Here is a 22148-nt window from a genome sequence, read left to right as displayed (position 1 = left end):
TTTTTAAAAATGTGGTTCATGGTCAGATTAAATGTCTTTGATATTGGGTTTATTATCAAGTACTTCTCAATTTTTTGGAAAGGACCAATTTTTTAATACTTTTATAAATACTATAGCTTTTATTTTTTATTTTGTACGGCCTCATTAACCCCAAGTCTTGATTTTCCCCCATTATTTAAAAATTCTTAATCATTTTTCAGTGTCTATATTGAAAGAGTTAAATGAAGAATATCTTATTTTTATTATAGAAACATTACTTGTGCTCTTAAGTTTCTTACTTCACTTTATTGAGAGTCTTGCAAATTGTACTGCCTAATAATAACGTGTTTCCCCGAAAATAACAAAAATAAGACCTAGCCGGATATTTAATACTTTGTGTATCTATAAATCTTTTATTTATCTTCTCTCACAAACTCTTTCTTTATTACTTACTATTGTCATTTATTGTATGGTACTTCATATTTTCTTGGGAACCCCAAGCCACACAACTGAAATGTATTCATTTATCAAATATATGTTGGAGAACTTCACATTTGAAGTTGCCCAGTTTCCATAGGCATATGATGTATCCCCTGTGAACTTGCTTTAAACATTTTGTAGACATTTTCACTCCCACTTTTTATATCTTTACCATTTTTAGTTTAGCTTGACTACATTCTTGGCTGGAAGGAAGATTTTTAAACCCAATTCTTTTTACATCGCTGTTTACTGTATCATAACAAAAGAATAGAAGCTTTCTTCCCTCTCATTTTCTGTCCACCACATTTTCTGAATGTTTCTGCCATCTTCAAAAAATAGAAACCTGAAACTAGAATATTGATAGGCAGTTGAAACTTAAATTTGACATGAATCATGCAGTTGTGCAGATTTGTTGAACTTGGAACAGGATCCAAGAATATATTGCATTGATGAAGATAGGATAAGTTATTACGTTTTCCATGGGAGTTCTGCAGAGGAGAAGCATCCATAAAATAAAATATATTATTAAAATGAGCTTTACCTGATTTTACTTTTAATGAGACTACTAGAAAATTTAAAGCAATATAACTAGCTCAGATTATCTTTTTGTTGCATCGCAGCAGTATAGGTATATCATAGTTATTATGCATTTTCCTGTACCATTGCAGCCTTGTTCTGCTTAATGTTTGCGTGGTATGAGTATATCTTGGTTTGCACTTTCTATGTATAGTTTCAAAATTATTTTTTTTATTTCAGCGACTTTTTAAAAATTAGGTTTTTAGTATTCTGTTTCCTTGTTTGAATAGTCTTCTTCAGTGATTGATTCTCTTACCTGTATGTTGGCTCTTCATTGCCTAACTCCCATATTTGTCACTTTCTCTTGGATCCTTTTCATTACTCTTTTCTTTTATTTAAAATATTTTCTTCTTTAGCCTCCCTCTCCAGTTTTCTTTAGGGCATTATTTGTTGTGTTTCTTTTCATATTCATTTCTGAAATATTTTTTTTCATTTCTAATTGTTTTTATTTTATTTCTCAGTGTTTGTAATTTCTGATTTAGTTGTTCTTCTGTAACTTCACATGTCTTTTAACTCATTTTATATGTTCTTTCATATCTTGTACATGTCGTTTAGCTCGTTTTGAATTAGTAGGTATTTGGTCTAGTGTATTTTCAATGAAGAGATGTTATTCTCCTTATTTTTTCTTCTAATTACTTTGAGATTCGATCTTGATTCTTTTCTATTGATAATTTTTATGTGATATTAGTTTTCCATTACTTTTTAAAGGAATAGATATTCAAGATAGCTTTTCTAACTTCACACAACTCTCTCTTCAGTTGTTTTCATGTAATGTTCAAAAGTAAGGTCACTTATTTTTGAGATATTCTTGCTCTCTTCTGCCACTTTTATGTGGACCTTCTCTTCCTTTATCTCCATTATCCTTACCTTGCTCAATTTTGAGTATTTCATAGTAGTTTCTCCTCAGTGTGGGGCCCTGTCCTGGAAAAAAATAGTGAGGATGTATAGGGGCTAGATAATTTTCCCCCATTTCAAACTTATTGTGGATCCTTTGCATTTACTTGTTATTGGATTGGGTAAAAATCTGTTCAGTTTCATGTACTTTCTTCAAATTTGTTCACTGTAATTTCCAGTTTGTATCACTTCACTATTTTAGTGTTCTGTTCTTAGATCCACCCAACTCCACATTAGTTGCAGGCATCATGCAGGCCTAGTGAGCATTAGTGCCTTGTCTTTACCTTGTGATAGCATTTTGGAGTTTATGGGGAGACTGTATCACCAATTTTTGTTGTAAATATTGTACATGGGTTTTTGTTTTTTTTCTAGTTACAATTTTTTTGTCTGTGTGTAAGGAGTTCTGGGAGCTTCAGAAATTGTCACTGCTATTACAGAATTTCTATGACAAGCAATATTTAATACAATGAAATCCAGTTTTTTTAAAAAAGCTAATTTGGAGAGCTCCATGATTTAACCACATTTGACCTACTCTCTCAAGATAAATGGTGGGTGATCTTCAGAAAGTTACGTAGTAGTGGCTCCTTTTTTTAAAAAAGAACACACAAAAATACTATCTAGTGATATGGTAAGTTTAAACAAATTTGAAAAATATCACATTACTATTTTTATAGAGACCTTTGTTTGTTTCTGAATTTCTAAAAGCATACTACTCTGTGCCGAGGGCCTTCCAGGCAAAAAGATGGAGAAAGCATGTTGCATTTGAGAAAGTAAAGTAATTTTCTGTGAACAGAGTATTGGGTGCAGTTATGTGTGTCATAGGTGGTAAAGGGGAGAGGTGCATCCAGGGGCTGGTTTGGTCTTGATCCTATGAGTGACAGGGGGTGGGGATAGGGACAAAGCAGGGGACTCTTATTAATAAAATAGTCTAAGTTAAAGAGTAACATTTAATGTTACATTCCTTTTAAGAACATAAATCTGATTGGTTTGTTTCTTGGGTGGCTTAGGCAATGGGTGACTAGATCTTGAACTGCAGTGGTGGTAATGAGGTTGATTACCGGGGGAAGCCTACAAAAAATGTTAAAGAGTTAGAATCACTAAGACTTCTGACAGAGGAGGGAACAGTCCAGGATGACTCCTGAGCTGGGCCTTAAACACCTAGCATGAAAGTAGTGGTTTGTTTATTCCTGGACTCCTAGTGGTATGAATTTCATAGAAAGTACAGATGACAAAAGACTGTGATGTGAAACTTCTTCAACTTTGTAGCAACTATCAAATGCTGCAACAGATAAATCAAGATCCAAGAATGTCTAGAAATTGTGAAAAATAATGACAACTGGTAGCTCTAATTACACATCATCATTTAAAAATTTAATTTTTAAATGTATGGTTTACTTACTTTGTTCTTAAAAAGAACAATTAAAACAGAAAGAGGACAACTCCCCTAAGACACAGTTTTTTGTAAAAACTGAAGGCATGAACTCTGTGTTAAATATTTCCAAAGAGTTCCCAAGACCAAAAATGGTGGCCCTTCTTTTCCAGCAGCTGGAATCCAAAAGATCTTGAAACCAGTCCTGAAAAGCTTGCTCCTATGCAAGAAATCCTGGTGGCTTTTGAGAGGAAGATAGAGAACTATTCTGGAAAATTTCCAGTGGTAGTAGAGGTGAGTCACTGACATGAAGAATTTATTCAGGGACTACAAATACTCATTTTCTCTTTTTAATTGAGTTTTTTGTGTGTGTGTTTTTAAAAATATGCATTTAGCCAAGGCAGTTTGAAAATCTTAGTCTTTGTGTTCTACAAATTTAATGAACAGAAAATAGTAGAGCAAGTAGTATTCTGTCTCCCACACAAAAACAAATGCATTGAAGTTTTAAGAAGCAAAAACAAACATTGAAATTTCAATGATACAGCCTTCTGCAACAATACTGTTTCTTTAAGATGATGATGATACTGGGAAAGACATGGTAAACAAATGCCATATTTATACTTTGAGAGCATTTTTTTCTGTAAGACTTATAAAAATGTAAATTAAATCAAATTTCATTTGATTTTATTCATAATTTCTTTGATTAGAAAACTTTGTTTTCCAAGTAGGACTGTAGGATACCAGGAGGGTACATGAGGAGGGTCTCCTTGCTCTGATTCAGATGCTACTTGGATACCCTTGCTGAGCTCCCTCTGGATAATATTTTATTTAAAAACAATGCAGGATTAATAGAGCCCCCCCTCCCATTATTTTATTGTTTGGGAGAATTGAAAATATATGGACATGGTACAAACTTCAAAGGGTACAAGAGGTATAAAATGAATAGTCTCCCTCCCATTTTTTGTCTCTCAGTCATCTAGTTTTTCTTGTTAGGAACAACCACTCATCAGTTTCCTGTATATTTTTCCTGAAAGGATTTTATTCATATACAGGAACATATAGGTGGTACACATTTTCAGTTGTTTTCATATCCTTACACAATAATCTTTTGAACTGGAGGTAAGATTCTTCTTTCCCCCATCTATTCCTCAGAAAATTGGGTAGAAGAGCTTTAATTTACATGATTTTGCCTTTCTCCTCCAGACTTAATATAGACATGTTCAGCATCCTTCCTTTATACACTAACGTGTAAGATTTTATTGATATTTTAATGTTTTGCATTTTTGCCTTTGGCAGTTTAGATCTAATTGCCACATTGTAACCTAATCATTTGCAACAATGCTATTAGTAATCTCAGTTCTTTATTTTGTAACTGCTTTTCTTTTTTCCACTTAGTCCATTTTTTAAACCAGCCAGTAAATCCAGAAGGGCAAATCAGAACAGAACACACATAAAATTTTCTGAAATTTATCCAGATAGTTTCCTAAATTAATACATTGTTGTGAATTTTAATTTAACAATAAATTGTTGTTGTTGACCACGTACCTATTAGTATCTGAGGGAGAAAGTGCAGGAAACCTTACAGGGACAGATAGGTAGGTACTGGGGAAAGGGGGAGGATACACAAAGGTGAAGGAGAAAGGAGGTCCAAGGAGCCATTTTTCTTAAACAGCCACTGAGCCTGGCCTGGACTGTATTTGCTTTAGTTGGGGAAGGATAAATATAAGCCATACCCAGAAGTAGTTGTATTACTGAGTTGGATTCCACAAAGAGCTCTGCTTCCCAAATTTGAGAAGATTAAAGAAAAGAAAAAAAAAATTGACAAGTTGTTTTCTCAGGAGGATGAATCATTAACTTGGAATATCAAGTAGCTTGTCATTTCTCTTGCCTTTTATTATTATTTCCTGATACTGACAATGATTTAAACTTGGGCACATTTTATCATTTATTTCTCTCTGTTCCTATTATCTTTTACCTTCACATTTATTTCAAGGCTCTTTTTTCAGTAAAACTGTTTGTGTTGCTTATTTATAATTTTTTTCACTGGAGATGCCTCATTTACATGTAACAGTGACTTTTTAAAAAACATATACAGTACTGGTACATAAACATAAAATTTCCCATTACATTTGTTTGCCTACTTATTGATTCTACCTATTTTCTTTTTATCTATTCCCACTTTTTATTATATTGATTTTAAGTTTAAGTTATATTTTGTATGTTTTAGTTTGTTAAATTACACAAATTCAATAAATAGATGCAAGTTAAAACTTTAAATTGACAATCCCAATTCTCTCCAGTTTCTGTAAAGCATAGAAAACTTAGAACTCTTTTAGAATATAGGTTTTATTGTTTCTAGTGCAAAAACTAGGATTGGGTATGAAATGTTTTCTACTAAAAAGTTTCAAAAATAGAAATGCTTCCTCTGCGTTAGATTGTGATGATAATATATCTACCTATAGATGCTTGTCAGCATTTCAATTCAAATAGTATTTTTTTGAAATTGAATCTCAAGTGATATGTGAGGCCTTGGGCAGATATTGTTCTATGTACTGGATTATGCGGAAAAACTAAAAACACATAGTTATGTATTGACAAGGACAAAATACTTTTAATAGTAGGTTTTGGGATTCTTAAGTGTGATTCGTTATACCATTTCCAGGTGAAGCCTTCCTTTACAGTTGTAATGGTGGTGATTTTGGATGAAGATGGTTCATTCAAAAAGTACTATGTAAAATTCATCTTTCTAGCAACATATAATGTATAAAATAGGACAGATTGAATTTAATAGGAATAGTTAAGATATTAATTTAAAAATATGTTCTATCTAAATGGCATTTCTTTTAAAAGAAGTATATGCCCTTTATCATCTCCCATCCCCGCCTTTTTTTTCCTACAACTGGTCTGCTCATCCCAGCTGTGGAAAACTGAATTATAAATTGCCAAAGAATAAGCAACTACAATCTTCCTTTCTAATAGTCAGTGCATTTTGCTAAAGCATTTTGGATGAGAGAACCTGAAAGAAAATGATTAATGTTTTAATAACAGGAATGATGTTTTAATAATAGAGGCAATACTTACAGTATTTTATTTTGTGTTGGAATTTCCTGGATACTTGTTTGACTAGGTGTGGATGGTGGTAAGGGTTGGGACGGAGGGAACGTGATCCTACTCTCAACCCTGTAACTGATTCATTGTATTATCCCCATCAGCGAAATCATAGAACCTCTTTGTGCTTCAGTTTCCTCATCTGTAAAATGAAAACTGAGCTTCTAAAGTGAAGAGCCAGGTGTCTGTAAGCCCTGCAGGACATAGTTCCTCCTTTTACTTGGTGCAGCCTGAGATAACTAAACTACTGATAGCTGATGTTGGTTCTATCAAAAGCTAAGTACTCACGGAGACTAATAATCATGGGCCTGTTACTTAGCATCTTGCAGCTTCAATTTCCATTCCCATCAATTTAGGGTAATAATACCTAAATCACGTTTTTTGAAAGGTAAAATACCATATATGTATATGCAATATATGTGACATATATATGCAATTTACAGTACATATTATTTATATATAAAAATAAAGTATTGAGGCTAAAGCTTGTCATTATAGTCGTCAGGCTATTTTCAGTATTTTCTTCCACTGATTACCAGAGTTTATTCTTCAGGGCCAATAGAATATGTTTCTGTAAGTGTTCCAGAGGGTCTTTATCTATGTCTTGAAACTTTGAGGACAGCTAGTTTGTACCATACTTCTATCACCTCTTCGAAATGCCAGCTCCTGTTATCTTCCCCTAGTTCTAACCATCTCCAAACTGTTTAAGCTTTCATCTCTACTGATCTTTGCACTGCTGACCTTCCTTCCAACTACTCGGTTCTAGCTTTTAGAAACCATTTGTGCTTAACCAATGTCTTGCTTTTCCTTACAAAATGATCTTTCTACATCTGTGATGTCACTGAATCCTTGTTTCCCATAGTCCCAACTAACACACACACCTATGAACCTGAACCCAGTCACTTCTGGCGGTATTCTCCTGTAGAAATGACTCATTTCACATCATTTCTCCCTTTCAGATTTTTATACCTCTTTTTTTCCCTCCTGTTTAATTGTGATTTATATCATGCATAGAACAACATTAAATAATATGGTATAATGTACATGGTGTGTCTTTTTCCCAATTAGTTTTTATTTTGACAGAATAAAATATTAATGACCTACATTAAATAAAGAATACTTTATATAAAATGTGTACAGTCATATTCATTGAATATAAGATATTGCTGATTGTAAGATGCACCTCTATGGACTAATAAAAAAATTATCCATTATAAGATACTATCAATTGTAAGATTATTACTTATCATAAATGTTAAAATATGAAGAAAAGCATAGGATCAATGAAATGTAGCATATATAGCAAGCACATACTGTTTTTAGTCTTATTAAATTTTTGTTAAAATCTCCATGTTTTTTATTTGCTTCATAGAAGTTTTCAAGTTTTCTTACTTTCATAGTTTCTGAGCTGTATCTAAGTCACTTTTTGCTTCATTGCAGATATTGTGCAAACTATGAGATTATTTTTTTCTTGGTCTAATTCTTTCCAAATATTTACTACCTTTATGGTTATATAGCCTGATCATCTCTACTTCCAAATTCCCACTATGGCACGAAGATACAGCATCATATGCATGCTTGAGATAGGAAACCTTTTTTTCTTTTTTCAGGAAGGGCAGGCTATACTGACAGTTTCTTAACTCACGTTCCCCACCACAGAATTACATATTAGCTCTGCTCATACTAACTTCATGCTAGAGTGTGTCATGATGTAGTAGAATCCTTTGACCTTGTACTGTCAGTTCACCTTATACAAACATTTTCTTCATCTTACACCCTTTTTTAAAACTTTATTTTTAAATTGTAGTTGACATTCAATATTAACATCTTATATACTTTTGAAGCTTGGGTTTATTTTACCCTAGCTTCTGTTTTACCTCTAGAGCTAAATAACAAAAAACCTTTAATTGTTTCTTAATTTACTATCCCCTTATATTTCCCATCACCCTACTACTTTACTTTCTCATTATCTCTAGAAGAGTGACTTAGAAATCTCATTTACTCTGAAAGAATACTTAGGTTAAGATGGGGTAAAATAGACATCTAGCAGTGAGTATATATTAGTATTTTGTACACCTTAAAACTCTCAGTTGGGAGAAAAACCACTGTTTTTTATTTGAAGGAAGATAAACTTCTGTGTATACTTGAGGGCGAGTATTATCAGGGGTGTGGGTATATGTGTCTAGGAAATAAAAAAAAATGTTATAAAAACTGATTTTTCTACCAATTAAAACATTTTAAGGAACTCAAGCTCTATGCAAATAATGTAAAATAATAATTGAATAATGTCTTATTTGTAAATGTTAATTTAGTTTCTAATGGAATATCCAGGAAGTACTGTTTGGCTTGTCCTTACTCATAGATGATTCTGAAACTTAATTAAAATGGTTGAAATGATTAGCAAATTATTTTATGCCTCCTGAGCATTGGTTCTTACTCTTGGGATTTATAGATTTTAAGGAGGAACTCCTGAACTTGTATGTACAATTTGGCCATTGGGCACAGTGTTTTCGTAGGTAGAGGGTCCATAGCTTTCAGCAGAATCTCAAGTTAATAACCTCAAAGAAATTAATGCACTTCTGTAGAGTTTGAGGTTAGCACTATTTCTCTTTTGTCTGCTCTCCATAGTGATCTTCATTGTAAATCATAAAACCCCAGAGTATTTTGAAGCTCAAAACAAAGAAAATTTAATCTTGAGTTGTTACCCTGGAAACAGCAGTGTTGTTCAAGTGGTGTATTTAAAATAATAGTAATACTGCCCACAGGCTACCCAGGGAATTCACTTTTAGGAAGTAGTGAGTATAAATAAAGGTGATATTGTATTCACAGAAAAATACATTAGAAAACTGTGGATTCTCCTATGTTGAAAAAATGTGAAGGATAAAAGATAATGCTCCTATTTTGAACTTGAGTAATTAATTTCATAGTTGTGATTTATTTTTCTAAGAAGTATATATATTGGAAATAATAAATGGTACCTGGTATTCATATAGATGTGTGTGTGTATGTATATACATACGGTGCCAAAAAATACACATTTTAAGAAAGGAAAAAATTGGGCTGGCTTGGTGGCTCAGGTGGTTGGAGTGCCATGCACCTAATGCCAAGGTCCCTGGTTCCATTCCCACATGGACCAGTGGGCTGCGCCCTCTACAGATAAGATTGTGAACAATGGCTCTCCCTGGAGCTGGGCTGCCGTGAGCAGCTGGAGGTCCAGGAGCGGCTGGTGGCCAGCATGAGTAGCCAGCAGCCAACGTGAGTGGCCCGCAGCTGGAGAGAGCTGCCCGCAGCTGGTGAGAGCTGCCTGCAGCTGGCGAGAGCTGCCGTGACCTGCTGTGAGTGGCTAACCAATGACAGGCAACCGACTGCCTCAGTGGGGGGAGTGCAAGGCTCATAATACCAGCATGGGCCAGGGAGCTGTGCCCTACACAACCAGACTGAGAAACAAAGGCTTGAACCGGAGTGGGCGGGGGCCGCGGGGAGGGAGGGGACAGAAGAAGGGGGAAAAAAGGAAAAAACTGCATTAAAATTGTAATAATATATACCAATAACAAAAAATGAATGCAAATCGTGTGTACATTTTTTTTTGCATTCTGGTATATATGTGTGTGTGTATAAGAATTAATTTTTAATGTTCATATGAGTAATGAAAATACTTGATTTTTTTTTTTTTTGTTATAGTGTATGCAAGATATGGGAAATACTAAAGCAAGACTACTCTATGAAGCCAATCTTCCTGAGAACTTTCGAAGACCACAGACAGATCAGTATCCTTTAATATTTCTTTATTGTGGGTCTGTACAGAATTAACTCACTTTTATAGTTCATAGTTGAACTGTTTGTATTTAGAACTTTATAATACTGTTGTTCATTAAAGATGGAATTTGATATGCCCTGAGCTGTGCTTTGTATGTAGTAAATTTTTATTAGGAATTTGGTAATACATAATCTACATAGTATTTTTAATGTAATTATTACTAAGTTTAAAATATTACGGCTAAGTAATTATTAGTAATTATTACTAAGTTTATAATATTCTTGATTGATCTCAAACTCTTGATTGGAGAGTATATATTGTTTATTATTTTACACTGTTTATTAGAGATTTGATTTGTGAGCATCTTGAGTATTTTTAAAAATAATTTCCAAATGGATTTTCTTAGATCACTTTTATATAGTACTTATATTTATGTGAAGCTGTTTGGCAAGTATTAATTTAAAAGGCAAATTACATATTTAGTGGAAGTGGAAGTGCTGAAGTAATGTATGCTAATATTTACTACTGACATTCCATCTTTGCTTAGGTTGCACAAATCGGTTTACTTTACAAATTGCTCTAATGAATAAACAAAATATTTTCTCACATTTTAGTTAGGATGCTTTTCATGTTTGTTAAAGATAAAATCATTTGATTCTATAGGATCTCAAACTCATATTGAAGTTTGAGAAAATAGCTCATCAAAATTGTGCCACTCTATAAATAAGATTATCTTACTGATTGTAAGTATTTGTGATTCTATCCAAAGGTGACATTTGTGGTTTTGACAATAAAATGTAGTCTCTTAAAGATCAGTTAGACATTACCCATTTGTATACAAAAACAATTTGTATGGTCAAACAGTGAAAAAGGGGTGATCTTTTCTCACATGGAGATATAGGTCATTGTATATATTCTCATGTTTGTATAGAACCCTTTAAGTTACATTCAAAAAGTTAGTATTTGTATTTGACTTGTTCTGTTTTCTGCTTCCCTACCTCCTTCCTACAAATTTCGCAGTCTGGTATCCAAGGCTATTTTTATTATAGTAGGATTCTAGGGTAGGGGTAAGAGGTACATTTCAGTCATAAAAATATTGTGTGAGCAGAAGTATTAAGGTGTGAGCAACATGATATTTTAAGGTTTTGATGTGACAAGATTTAAGTTTTGTGGGTCAAATGGCAGTAGAAGTTTATTTTTCAGATTGTCAGGGGTTTCATTACTACATAGAACAGTTTGGACCTGTACATTTCATTGACCCAAAGGGTTAAAGGATTTGAAAAGCCTTGAAATGTTTTGAAGCAGGAGAAACATTAGAAACTTTGTCTACCACAAGGAAGGTTAGTCGAAGGAGATCTTGGAGTCAGAGAGACCATATAGAATACCAATATAGCCCTGAAATGAGCAATGATGAAGATATATAAATTAGTGGAATTGAGAATGGACAGGAAGAGATTGGGAAGTTCAGAAGGAAATTGGAAAAGCAGGAACGGTTGGGCTAGGTTAAAAATCAGCTTTGTTTCTGAGAAGGACACTGAGATGACCCCAAGTTTTCCAGTTTGGCTGAGGTTCTATGGTATTCAGTGGAGAGAAGGAATTCAATGCCAGATGACGATTTAAGCGTTAGAAATGAGAGATAATGAGCCATGCATCAGCACTTTGGGCAGGTTAAGGTGTCTGTTGGTTACATACATGGAGATACCCATTAACTGACTGGAAACATGAGTCTGGACCCTAGAAGAAAGCAGGAAGAGTGCAGATTGGAGATTCACTTAGCATGGAAGGGATAGAAAAGTACTGCGCGAAGTTACATTTATCTAGGACAGTGGTCTTTTATTCTTTTGGGGTTTTTTTTTGAGAATCTTGGGAATGCTGTTTTCTTTCTCTGAAAAATGAAGGCCTCGGACAGAACCCTGGGGAACTGAGCAAACAAATAATATCCTAGGTGATTATTACCAACCGCTTGCTAGTTGTACTGATTTATTCTTCTTTCTGTTTCTCACTTCCCAGCCTGATTTGACATGTATGATCCCTCAGATTAACCTCCGTTTTCTGGAAGTTTTTGTGTAAGTGTGTTGGGGGTTGATTTGGTTTGAGCTGAGGGTTTTTGGACTTCTCTTGAATATTACAGGGTACATCACTTGAAGTTCTTGAAATTGTGGAGGGAACATTATGTGGCACTTTGTGGATGAAAGTGGCTTCCAAGTTACTCATTCTGTCACCATGATTTCATGTTATTTTTGAATAAGCTTTGAAGATACTCAGGGCAAGACATATAGCTTCTTGGTATCCTCTTATATTGAACTTTTCTATGCACCATTTTATATATGTTGGTAGGAATACTATTTCTTAAGTAATTACTATCGGTTATATATGATGAACCTTAAACAAGTAAAAGATTAATGAGATAGTCAGTTATTAGTTCTGGTATTTTTTTGCTGATGAATTTTTAAAATACTTGGTCCTTACCTGAAAATTTCAGGAGAGATTTTTATAGTGAATTGACTGGTGTGTGGTAAATCTTTGACCTTTGACACAGTGAATATATAATGTTGGAAATAACAGCTGCAGTAGCTTTACTACTTAATAAGGGTTTGCTTTGTTTCAAATGCTGAGCTTGGCATTTTATGAACATTATCTTTTTACATTTTCAAAATAGCTCAGTGAGATCATTATATTTTCATTTTTGGCTGGGGAGAGGGTGGGATGCTCAAAAAGCTGTTAAAAAACTTCCCAGAGCCTCCAGACTTGCATCTTGTTTAAGGGCACTTGAACATTATTTAATGATGATAGTCTTGAGTAAAATCAATGTTACCATATTTGAGTCTTGATGGCGCTTAAAAATAGATAGGCTTATAGTTTGGGACTCTGCGACTAGACCGAAAGTCTAGGTGAAGATTTCACCTTTTGAGTACCTGGTGTGATTCACCTCAGGCTTTTGGGTTATGTGTATTTTTGCTGTTAGCTCAGCATGCTTATTTGACTTTTCAAACTAAATGCTCCTACTTACAAAGCATTTACAAATTATGGTCTTATTTATATGAGGTTATGACTCCTTACTGTTCACAAAAATAGTTGTCAGAAACTACGTAAAGAGGGATTTTGTTTGAACAAATTTGAGGTAAATGACTACCAATGATAAGAGTATAAGATGACACCACTTGGACCGTGAGACTGGCTCCTGTATCTCATATAACACTATAGAGTTATTTTTCTTTTATCCGCTTAGTTATCACTATATCACTTTTGTCCCTTTTAATTATGAAACACTGATTTGGAGGTTGTGTTAGGGAGACTAGTAAGAAAACCTGTCCCCTTATTTCATGAATCATTCTAAAGCTCAGTGTTCTTTTAAAAGCCTAACATCTCTGCACTTTCATTGATTTTAAATATAGTTGTCTCATCTCTAGAGGCAAGTGGAAGCAAAACTCACATAAAATATGGGACCTCACAGCATTCTTAACAAAATTTGTCATTTTAAAAGCTTTACAATTACAAAACTTAGGCAAAAGCTGCTGTGAAAATGTAATTTCTCATGTGGGATGTGGTTAATTATAGGCTTCCTGTACTAGTGCATGACAAATGATAAAGCTTTACATTAAGCTTTTCATTATTAGGATATTTTGTCTTATCTAAAAACTTTAATTACTTCAGTTCCATGAGATCTATTGTGCACCAAAGCTAATCAGCAGTTCTCCTTTGAGCTTTTAAAGTTTTACTGCTGTCAGTGGTATGTGTCTGGAACTGGAAAATTTTCTTCTTGGGAGTAGATATTAATTTAGTTGTCTTTTAAATGATATCTTTAAAGAAAGGGAAAAAATCTTAAAATACTAATAATTACATGGTAAAAGATAAAATACATAGTAATGTTAAAAGTTTTCTGGGCTTGTGTAGTACAAAATTTGTTAATTTTGAGGAAAGGGACGATTAAGGGTCCTGTATTGAATGTTTTGTAACTATAGGCATGGGGAAGATTCTGGGGTATTTTGTTGTTTGCTAATTCCCAAATCTCTTAAACTGGAATAGTTATTAATATATTGCTTACCTTGATTCTGTTTCTAATTGATTCTATATTCTATTTCCAGAAAATATTCTATTTCTTTTTTTTTTTTTTTTTTGGTTGTGTTATTGATCTCTATCAGTATAACTAAGTCGTATGTGGAGACCTGGAGACTGGAAAAAGAAGATAAGTATTTCCTGATCTCCAAATTCATTTCTTCTTTGGTTGTTGTTTTTCATTTGTTCATCTATTTAAACTTGTGATATGCAAGTCATCTTAGCCCTGTCCAGTTCCTCCTCTACCATGGGCCCTATGTTTTAAAAGATTTGACTATCAAAATACATTTTTATAATAGCTAAAAATTAAATAGCACACACTATGTGCCATGCACTGTTGTTCTTAGTTCTTTACATACACTCGCTTATTTAATTCTTACAATAATCCTGTGAGATGAGTCTTGGTGTTATTTTCATTTTAAAGATGAGGAAACAGATACAAGTGTACATAAAAATAAAAACATTTATTGAATGTTACTCTTTGTTAGATACTGTGCCTAGTGCTTTATATACATTATATAAATTCTCAACAACTTTGTGAGATGAGGAACATTATCTTTTTTACATCCTTTGCTGTTTCCCTGAAAATAAGACCTAGCTGGACAATCAGCTTTAATGCGTCTTTTGGAGCAAAAATTAATGTAAGAACCCGGTATTATATTATTATATTGTATTATATTGCACTGTACTATACTATACTATACTATGCTATATTAGCTGATTGTCTGGCTAGGTCTTATTTTCAGGGAAATGTGGTAGGTGTTTCAGTAGATTAGCTAACTTCAAGGTCACAATAACTGCCAGTTAAATAGCAAGTGCCTGCTGGTACCAAAATGAGGATATACATTGGAGACCATCTTCTTAGGGAATTACTTTCCCTTGAAAATCTCTCAAATTGTTTATACTGTAGTCCCCTCTTACTCGTTTCATTTTCTGCAGTTTCAAGTTACCCATGGTCAACGACAGTCCAAAAATATTAAATGGAAAATTTCAGATATTTTGAGAGAGAGACCACATTCACATACCTTTTATCACAATATATTGTTCTATTTTATTATTATTGTTGTTAATCTCTTACTGTGCCTAATTTATAAATTAAACTTTATCATTGGAATGTATGTATAGAAAAAAATAGTATATCTAGGGTTTGGCACTATCTGTGGTTTCTGGCATCCACAGGGGGTCTTGGAATGTATCCTCCGTGGAGAAGGGGGAACCACTATAATGACAGTTTGCAGGCACAGAGACTCTCTATAAATCCAGTTTGGCTATTTGCTCTCTAATGTTGGGATAGAGTGGAGGAATCAATAACTATAAGACCATGAGCCAGCTACTGACTTTATAAATAAATGTATTAGAACACAGTCATGCCCATTTATTTCTGACTTTTCTATGGCTGTTTTGGAGCTACAAAGGCAGAGTTGAGTAGTTGCACCATAGACTGCAAAGCCTAAAATATTTACTACCTGGACCTTTAAGGAAATGTTTGCTGATCCCTGGAATAAAATATTGTTTCTTCAGGTGAATTAAAAGTGAAGAATTGGCTTGCGTTTGGGACCTTGTACAGAAATACATAAGGACCATGTGCTACGTTTTTGCTATAAGAGACATGTAGGAATTGAGATCAACCAAGGACATAGCATGTTCCCTAAATCACAATCTTTCCTCAGGTGAATCCCATGGAATTTTAAAAATTCACTATGTGGTGTGCTTTGATCACTTTTTAAAAAGTATGTTTTATGTTAATAGGAAGATCCTAATACTTCATTTTTAGTAGTTTTATATCTTTGAAAAACAGCAACTTTCACCTCATATAATGTTTAATTGCTTACTTCTTAGATAATTTCTGAGTGGGTTACTTATCTAAGCAGAAATTAGACTCAGATATAGTTGAATTATTTATATAAAATACACTAAATATAAATTAAGATTTCACTGTTATTTCTGAAAATTCACAGCAGCACATCATTTTATAAGATGTCAGTATTGTTTTTCACTCCAAAAGATTGTATACTTAAAATGTTTGCCTTTTTCAAATTCATTAAATATAAAACCATCATAGTTTTCAATATTTTAGTTTTACTATTGGTGGTTAAATTATTTTATGTACTGTATTTCTAACCTTAATAATTTTTTTGGTCATAAACTGATCTTTTCTTTGTCATTAACATTTCATAAAAGAGAGTAGTGAAATCTTTTTAGGCTTTAATATGTAATACACTTTAAACAATATTGAGAATAAACTGTTTCTATCTTTAAGAAGGAAAAATGTCAATGTTATTCTCCTCCCAGATAGTTAAACATAAAAATTATACTTTAAGAATTTGGATTTCCAAATTTCCTTTAGTTAAAAAATAACTATATACACGTTAAGTTACAGCGTTTATATTTAACAGTAAATATAATTAGTTTTTAAAATATTTATATAATTTTTTCAAATATATATCATATTAGCTGGAGTGAAAATGACAGTCTGATGAGTAAATTCTTTTTCCTCTTTTGTGGAGGCAAATAGTTGTTTCTACAATGAAAATTGCTCAATACATCCACATTTCTACACTTCGTTCATTGGGTCAGCTTTTTTGATTGTTTCATTTTTTTCTGTTAGAAAAATAGAAAAATGTAATGTGAACTTGGATTTACAATCATGAGCAAACTTCACATTCAGCTGATTTACATGTGAAATAGTTTATATAAAATACCATTGTAGTTTATGAAAATCTTGGCACACTGCTAATATTTTGGTACTGAATTGCCTGCCAAAATGTTCACGTATCTAAATATGCAGCCTTATAGCAGCTTTGGGGCCTTTCACCTTGAAAGGGTCTCCAAGGCTACTTTGAAAATGAAGGTGCCCTCAAATTTGACTTTCTGCTCTAGATTTTGAAGCATTTACTATCATCACCAGAAATTAACTGACTGATTCACAAATGAGCTTGTGCTGACCAGTAACATCCTGAAAAGGTAGATGTTAGACGTTCCTTGTTTTGAATCTCTCCTTTGTACTGTACAACTCTCCTTTGTATTATAGAATCCCGGAGAACTTTAAAACTTTGTATACTCCAATTTTAGTTGTGAAATGGCACCTACCTTATATGTTGTTAAGAGGAGAAAAAAGATAATCTAAAGTGCCTTTCACATACCCAGGTTGTAGAAAGCTATCTTTAAAAAGTAGCTTTCAGTTATTCAGCTTAATATATTGAATGTTTAGGCTTTCTGTCTTACTTGCTTTTATGAAAGACCTTTGAGTGCTTTCATATTGCCCCAATTCTCATATCCACTGTACAGTGGTCTGTTAACTCTATTACCTGTTGCCTCAGCTGTCAGTTTAAAAACCTTTACTAACTTCCAATATGGAGTTATTGACTGAAAATGTATTGTTTTACTGCTTCCGGTACCTTTTCTTTTGAACAGAAGGATGTCTTAACCTGGGGATCTACGGAGATTGTATTTCAGTGTAATTTCATTTCTTTTGTAATTCTGTGTATTTTATTGTATGCATTAAAAAGCACAGTACCAAAAGAGAGTCCCCAGGCTTTACATGTGGTTTTCATGGTACTAAAAAGGTTAAGAATCCTTGATAGAAGAATTCCCATTTTAGTGGAATGTGATAAAGCTATGATTGAGTGGTAAGAGAAGTCCCCTATATCAAATAACTCAAAACTCAAATCCCCCTAGAAGTGACCCACTTGATCAACAGTTAAGGCCAGTCCAACCGACTTCAAAAAAATCAAATAGTATTAGCTTCTCCATTCCTCAGCTTTGCAAGAAAAAAATTGGCCTCCATTTTTATAACACACAGGGAATCTTCTGTGATATAACCAGAGGTAGCCAGGTGTAGTGGGAAAGAGCATAACTATTGGAATCACAGTTGTTTAATCTTTCCAAATTGCTGGTTCTTCATCTATGTGGAAATAATAATATGCACATTATTGGGTTGTGGAAGGATTAAAGAAAACAAATGATGGACAATACTTACACAATGCTGGTACACTGTGGGTACTGTATGGGTATTAGTTTCTTATATTGAAAATCAAAAATGAACCTTAATTGAATTTAGAGTTTTAGGAAGAGGGGTGGAGAGCTGAGGAGTGTGGTGGAATTGAGAAATATGGTTACTTTTCTTTCTAGAATTAGGTTGAGTGGTTTTGTTGAATGGGGAAAATTTCCTGAAAGAGACTTTCTTTGGCAGAAAAAAACATAGGTTACAGAATTTAGTTGCAGAAATAGTTTGAGGAAAGCACAGACTGGGGAGTGGAAAAAATGAATTTAGAGTCTAAGCTTTGTGTAGAGGAATGAATAAAGGGGTGTGTACACATCATTGAACTTATGCTTTTCCTTAAGTTATCTGTTTTCAGAGCAGTCGAATTTTTCATCAGAGATAAATATGAAAAGAAGAAATACTATGATAAAAATGCTATAGCTGTTACAAATGTAAGTAAAACCTTCATCTCTATCACCAATTGATGTTTGTGGACCATGATCATGAATTTTAAACATACAGTACAGCTCAATTTGTTTACTGTAAAAATATACTAGTTGCATACATTTTAAAGTATGAATACTGGAACATTTTGTCACATATGTTAATGAGATCTCACAAAGTGGAACTCTTGATTCAGAAAGGAATGTATTCTATGAGTCTAATAACTGCTAAAGTGGCATTTAATTAACTTGACTTGATGAAATTTGCAAAAAGATAAAGCCACTAATGAAAGAAGGAGGAGAGAAAATTATTTCACTACATTCTGGAAATGAATGAAAAAGAAAAAAGACAAATTTATCCTCCCCTAAAGGCTTTGATGGATCCGTCCAGATATAAATATATTAAAATATGGCATTTTAATTGGTTATTATCAAGCCTTTTGATAACTAATAGTTGAAACCTTACTGTAGATCAAATATGTTATATCACGTTCTTTTTAAGGTTTTTATTTTTTTCTGATTAAAACTTCCCATCCCAGTTAATTATAATGTAAAGCAAATTGTCTTTATTGGTGCTGTTATTTCTTTGATTTCTAGATTAATAAGCAAGCTATATGTTAGTTAATCTTGTGGTTAAGTCATTGGTCAAGCAATTTAGAGACGATAATTTCGTCTCATTTTACTTGCAAACTGGGTTTTCCTTTTCAGTCCATATGGAGAAGTAATATACTAAAAAATTCAATCAAATACTAACAAAGTAAGGATATTTTAATATATTTTCTTTGATCATGAAAAAATCTCGTTATAATATATTTAATGTATCATTGATATATATTTTGGAGCAAAAATACCCTGTGTGTAGAGTTTGGGCTGCATTTGCAGTGGATGTAAAAGAGGAAATCTTTGAAAGATTGATAAAAATTGCCAATAGTGAGCATATTTATAATATCCGTAAAACTAAGTGTAGTTATAGCATTATGGGGAAAAAAGAACTAACTTTTAAAGATAAGTAATATATTTTCATATGAAATTTTAAGAAATCAGTCTAGTATATTTTATAAAACATATTGCTTCATGTTAAGCACCATTTTAAAAATCCTAAACTTTTTCATTATATCTATGTTTATAGTATTTTATTTTCTTGGCAACAGTTTCAAAATTATTTTATGTAGTAATGTAAGGGAAAACAGATTTATCTTAAAATGATAGTTGTTGTTATAGAATTGTTTGTTCCCCCCCTCCCCAATGTGTGATAATGGTATTATGCTTAGTTAAGAGAAATTCTTCACTCTAAGAGGTGTGTGCTGGAATAAAATATTTAGGGATCAAGTGTCATATCTATAACTGATTTTCATTTTTTTCTGTTCACAATATTTAATATAACAAGTTATACAAATGCATCTGAAATAACCTAGTATGGAAAATTATATTAATTTTGGAAATCCTGCTGTCTCCCACTCGCGTGTATTGTAATGACTTTATGCAGACTCTTCACATGCATCTTCAGCATCCGTGTCTTTGTCATCACTGACATTTTTGAGTTAACCTAACTCAGTTTTCTTTCATTAATTAAAAAAAATCTTTAAGTTACAGTTGGCATACAATATTATATTAGTTGCAGGTGTACAACATAGTGATTAGACATTTATATACCTTATGAAATGATCACCCTGATAAATCTAGTGTCTACCTGACACCATGCATAATTACAGTATTATTGACTATATTCCCTATGCTGTACTTTACATCCCCATGACTATTTTTATAACTGGCAGTTTGTATTTCTTAATCCCTTTCACCTTTTTTCCTCATCCCTCTACCCCCTCCCATCTGGCAACTATCAAAATGTTCTCTGTATCTATGTATAACTCATTTTTAGATGACTCAGTGAAATCTAGCAGCTGAGTATGTTTGTGTGTGTATATCAAGAAGAGAGAACAAACATGGCATAATGTTAAGGTCTGATGAATATTAGTGAAGTTTATAGAGGTAGTCATTCTACAATTTTTTTACATTTTTTGTAGGCTTAAATAAAAATGTCATGGTAAAAGATTATATACTCTTGAGTTTATATCATTAATGTAATGAAAATTCAGAAAAGTTCACAAAATCATATTTAACAAAAGGGAAAATGTATTTTACCTATTCATTTATAAGCAAGATAATGATATTTTTTAAAGTTTATATTCTAGCAAGTTTAAAATATTTCTTCCTTTCTGTGGCAATCAATGTGCAAGCAACTAACCTTACATATTACTAAGAATTACATTATATACTTATGTTCATTGTTTTTTTTGTCCTCAGTAATAGATTGAAAATTCATTCAAGTAATAATTTTTGATCACTTATTATGGTCACAGTTCGCTAGGATCCTGAAACAAAGAGGACATGACCTTTGCTCTCAGAGAGAATTAATTTCATAGTGGGGATGAGACCAGGTTAAAAAGAAATAATATGAAACAAAATATAAGTATCTTATATATAAGGCACCTAAAGGAGTATGAGGGCACTTAAGGGGATATATGAGTTTGGACAATTAAGATTGCGAACTCATCCTAGAAAAAGTCCATCCTACATACCTCATTGCTGAATATCACTACAGTCACCTTTGAAGTCCTCCCCTTGGGAAGCTATGCACTGACACCAGTGCCTTGTCCACCATTCAAAGCAATTTTGGAACTCTTTGTCTGGAATGGCCATCAGACCTGTCGTCGTATTACCCTTGATGTCCTGAGTGTCACCAAAACTCTCCCTTCCAATATTTCCTTTATCTTTGGGTAAAGAAACAAGTCACTGGGGGCCAGATCAGATGAGTAGGGACGATGTTCCAATACAGTGATTTGTTTACTGGCTCAAAATTCCCTCACAGCGTGTGAGCTGGTGCATTGTCGTGATGCAAGAGCCATGAATTGTTGGTGAAAAGTTCAGGTCGTCTAACTTTTTCACACAGTCTTTTCAGCACTTTGCAAATAGTAAACTTGGTTAACTGTTTCAGTTCGTACAAATTCATAATGAATAATCCCTCTGATATCAAAAAAAGTTAGCAACATCCTTGCAATAAGTTCGTGAACTTAATTGTCAGACCTGGTATAAGGAGGGACATTTTGAATACTGGTTGTACTGGTTCTACTCTGATAAAAAGGTGTCTTGAGTGGTTATTAAACTTGATATGGCTGTTACCCCATAATAAATGGCTCTGAACTCCTTTACCTTTATAGTATTTGTGTCTGATTTTTATAGTTGTTGTGTCTCCTCCTACTTAAATTAGCTGTCATTTTTTAGTGCTGCCAGTATGTGTTACTGCTCTTGTTATTTTCTTATTTTAAACATGAATAAGGGCCTAAAGGTGACCCTGTTCTTCTGTGTAAGGTAGTAATTTTTCAATCCTATTTTTAAAAACACTAATAAATTTCTTGCCCTTCTGAAATATAAACATTTCAAGAGGTGGCAAAATACAAAACAATAAAATACAAACAAAAAAAAACAAAAGAAAAACAAAAACCA

The 22148-nt window shown here is 33.1% G+C and overlaps 1 protein-coding gene across 2 annotated transcripts in view; it reads left to right on the top strand.

Annotated features, from left to right (window-relative positions):
• Positions 1-22148, top strand: part of SMAP1 (small ArfGAP 1) — a 130510-nt gene that overhangs the window by 47485 nt on the left and 60877 nt on the right. For both annotated transcript variants that reach the window (XM_019749321.3, XM_019749322.3), the window contains exons 3-4: positions 10088-10173; positions 18578-18653. In XM_019749321.3, the coding sequence (XP_019604880.2) occupies positions 10088-10173; positions 18578-18653 (162 nt within the window). The remainder of the gene's footprint in view (positions 1-10087; positions 10174-18577; positions 18654-22148) is intronic.

Source organism: Rhinolophus sinicus, chromosome 2, assembly GCF_057876585.1.
Source record: "Rhinolophus sinicus isolate RSI-liver-muscle chromosome 2, RSI-T2T, whole genome shotgun sequence".
NCBI lineage: Eukaryota > Metazoa > Chordata > Mammalia > Chiroptera > Rhinolophidae > Rhinolophus > Rhinolophus sinicus.
The sequence above is the reverse complement of the archived record's forward strand: the minus strand, read 5'-3'. Positions and strand labels throughout refer to the sequence as shown.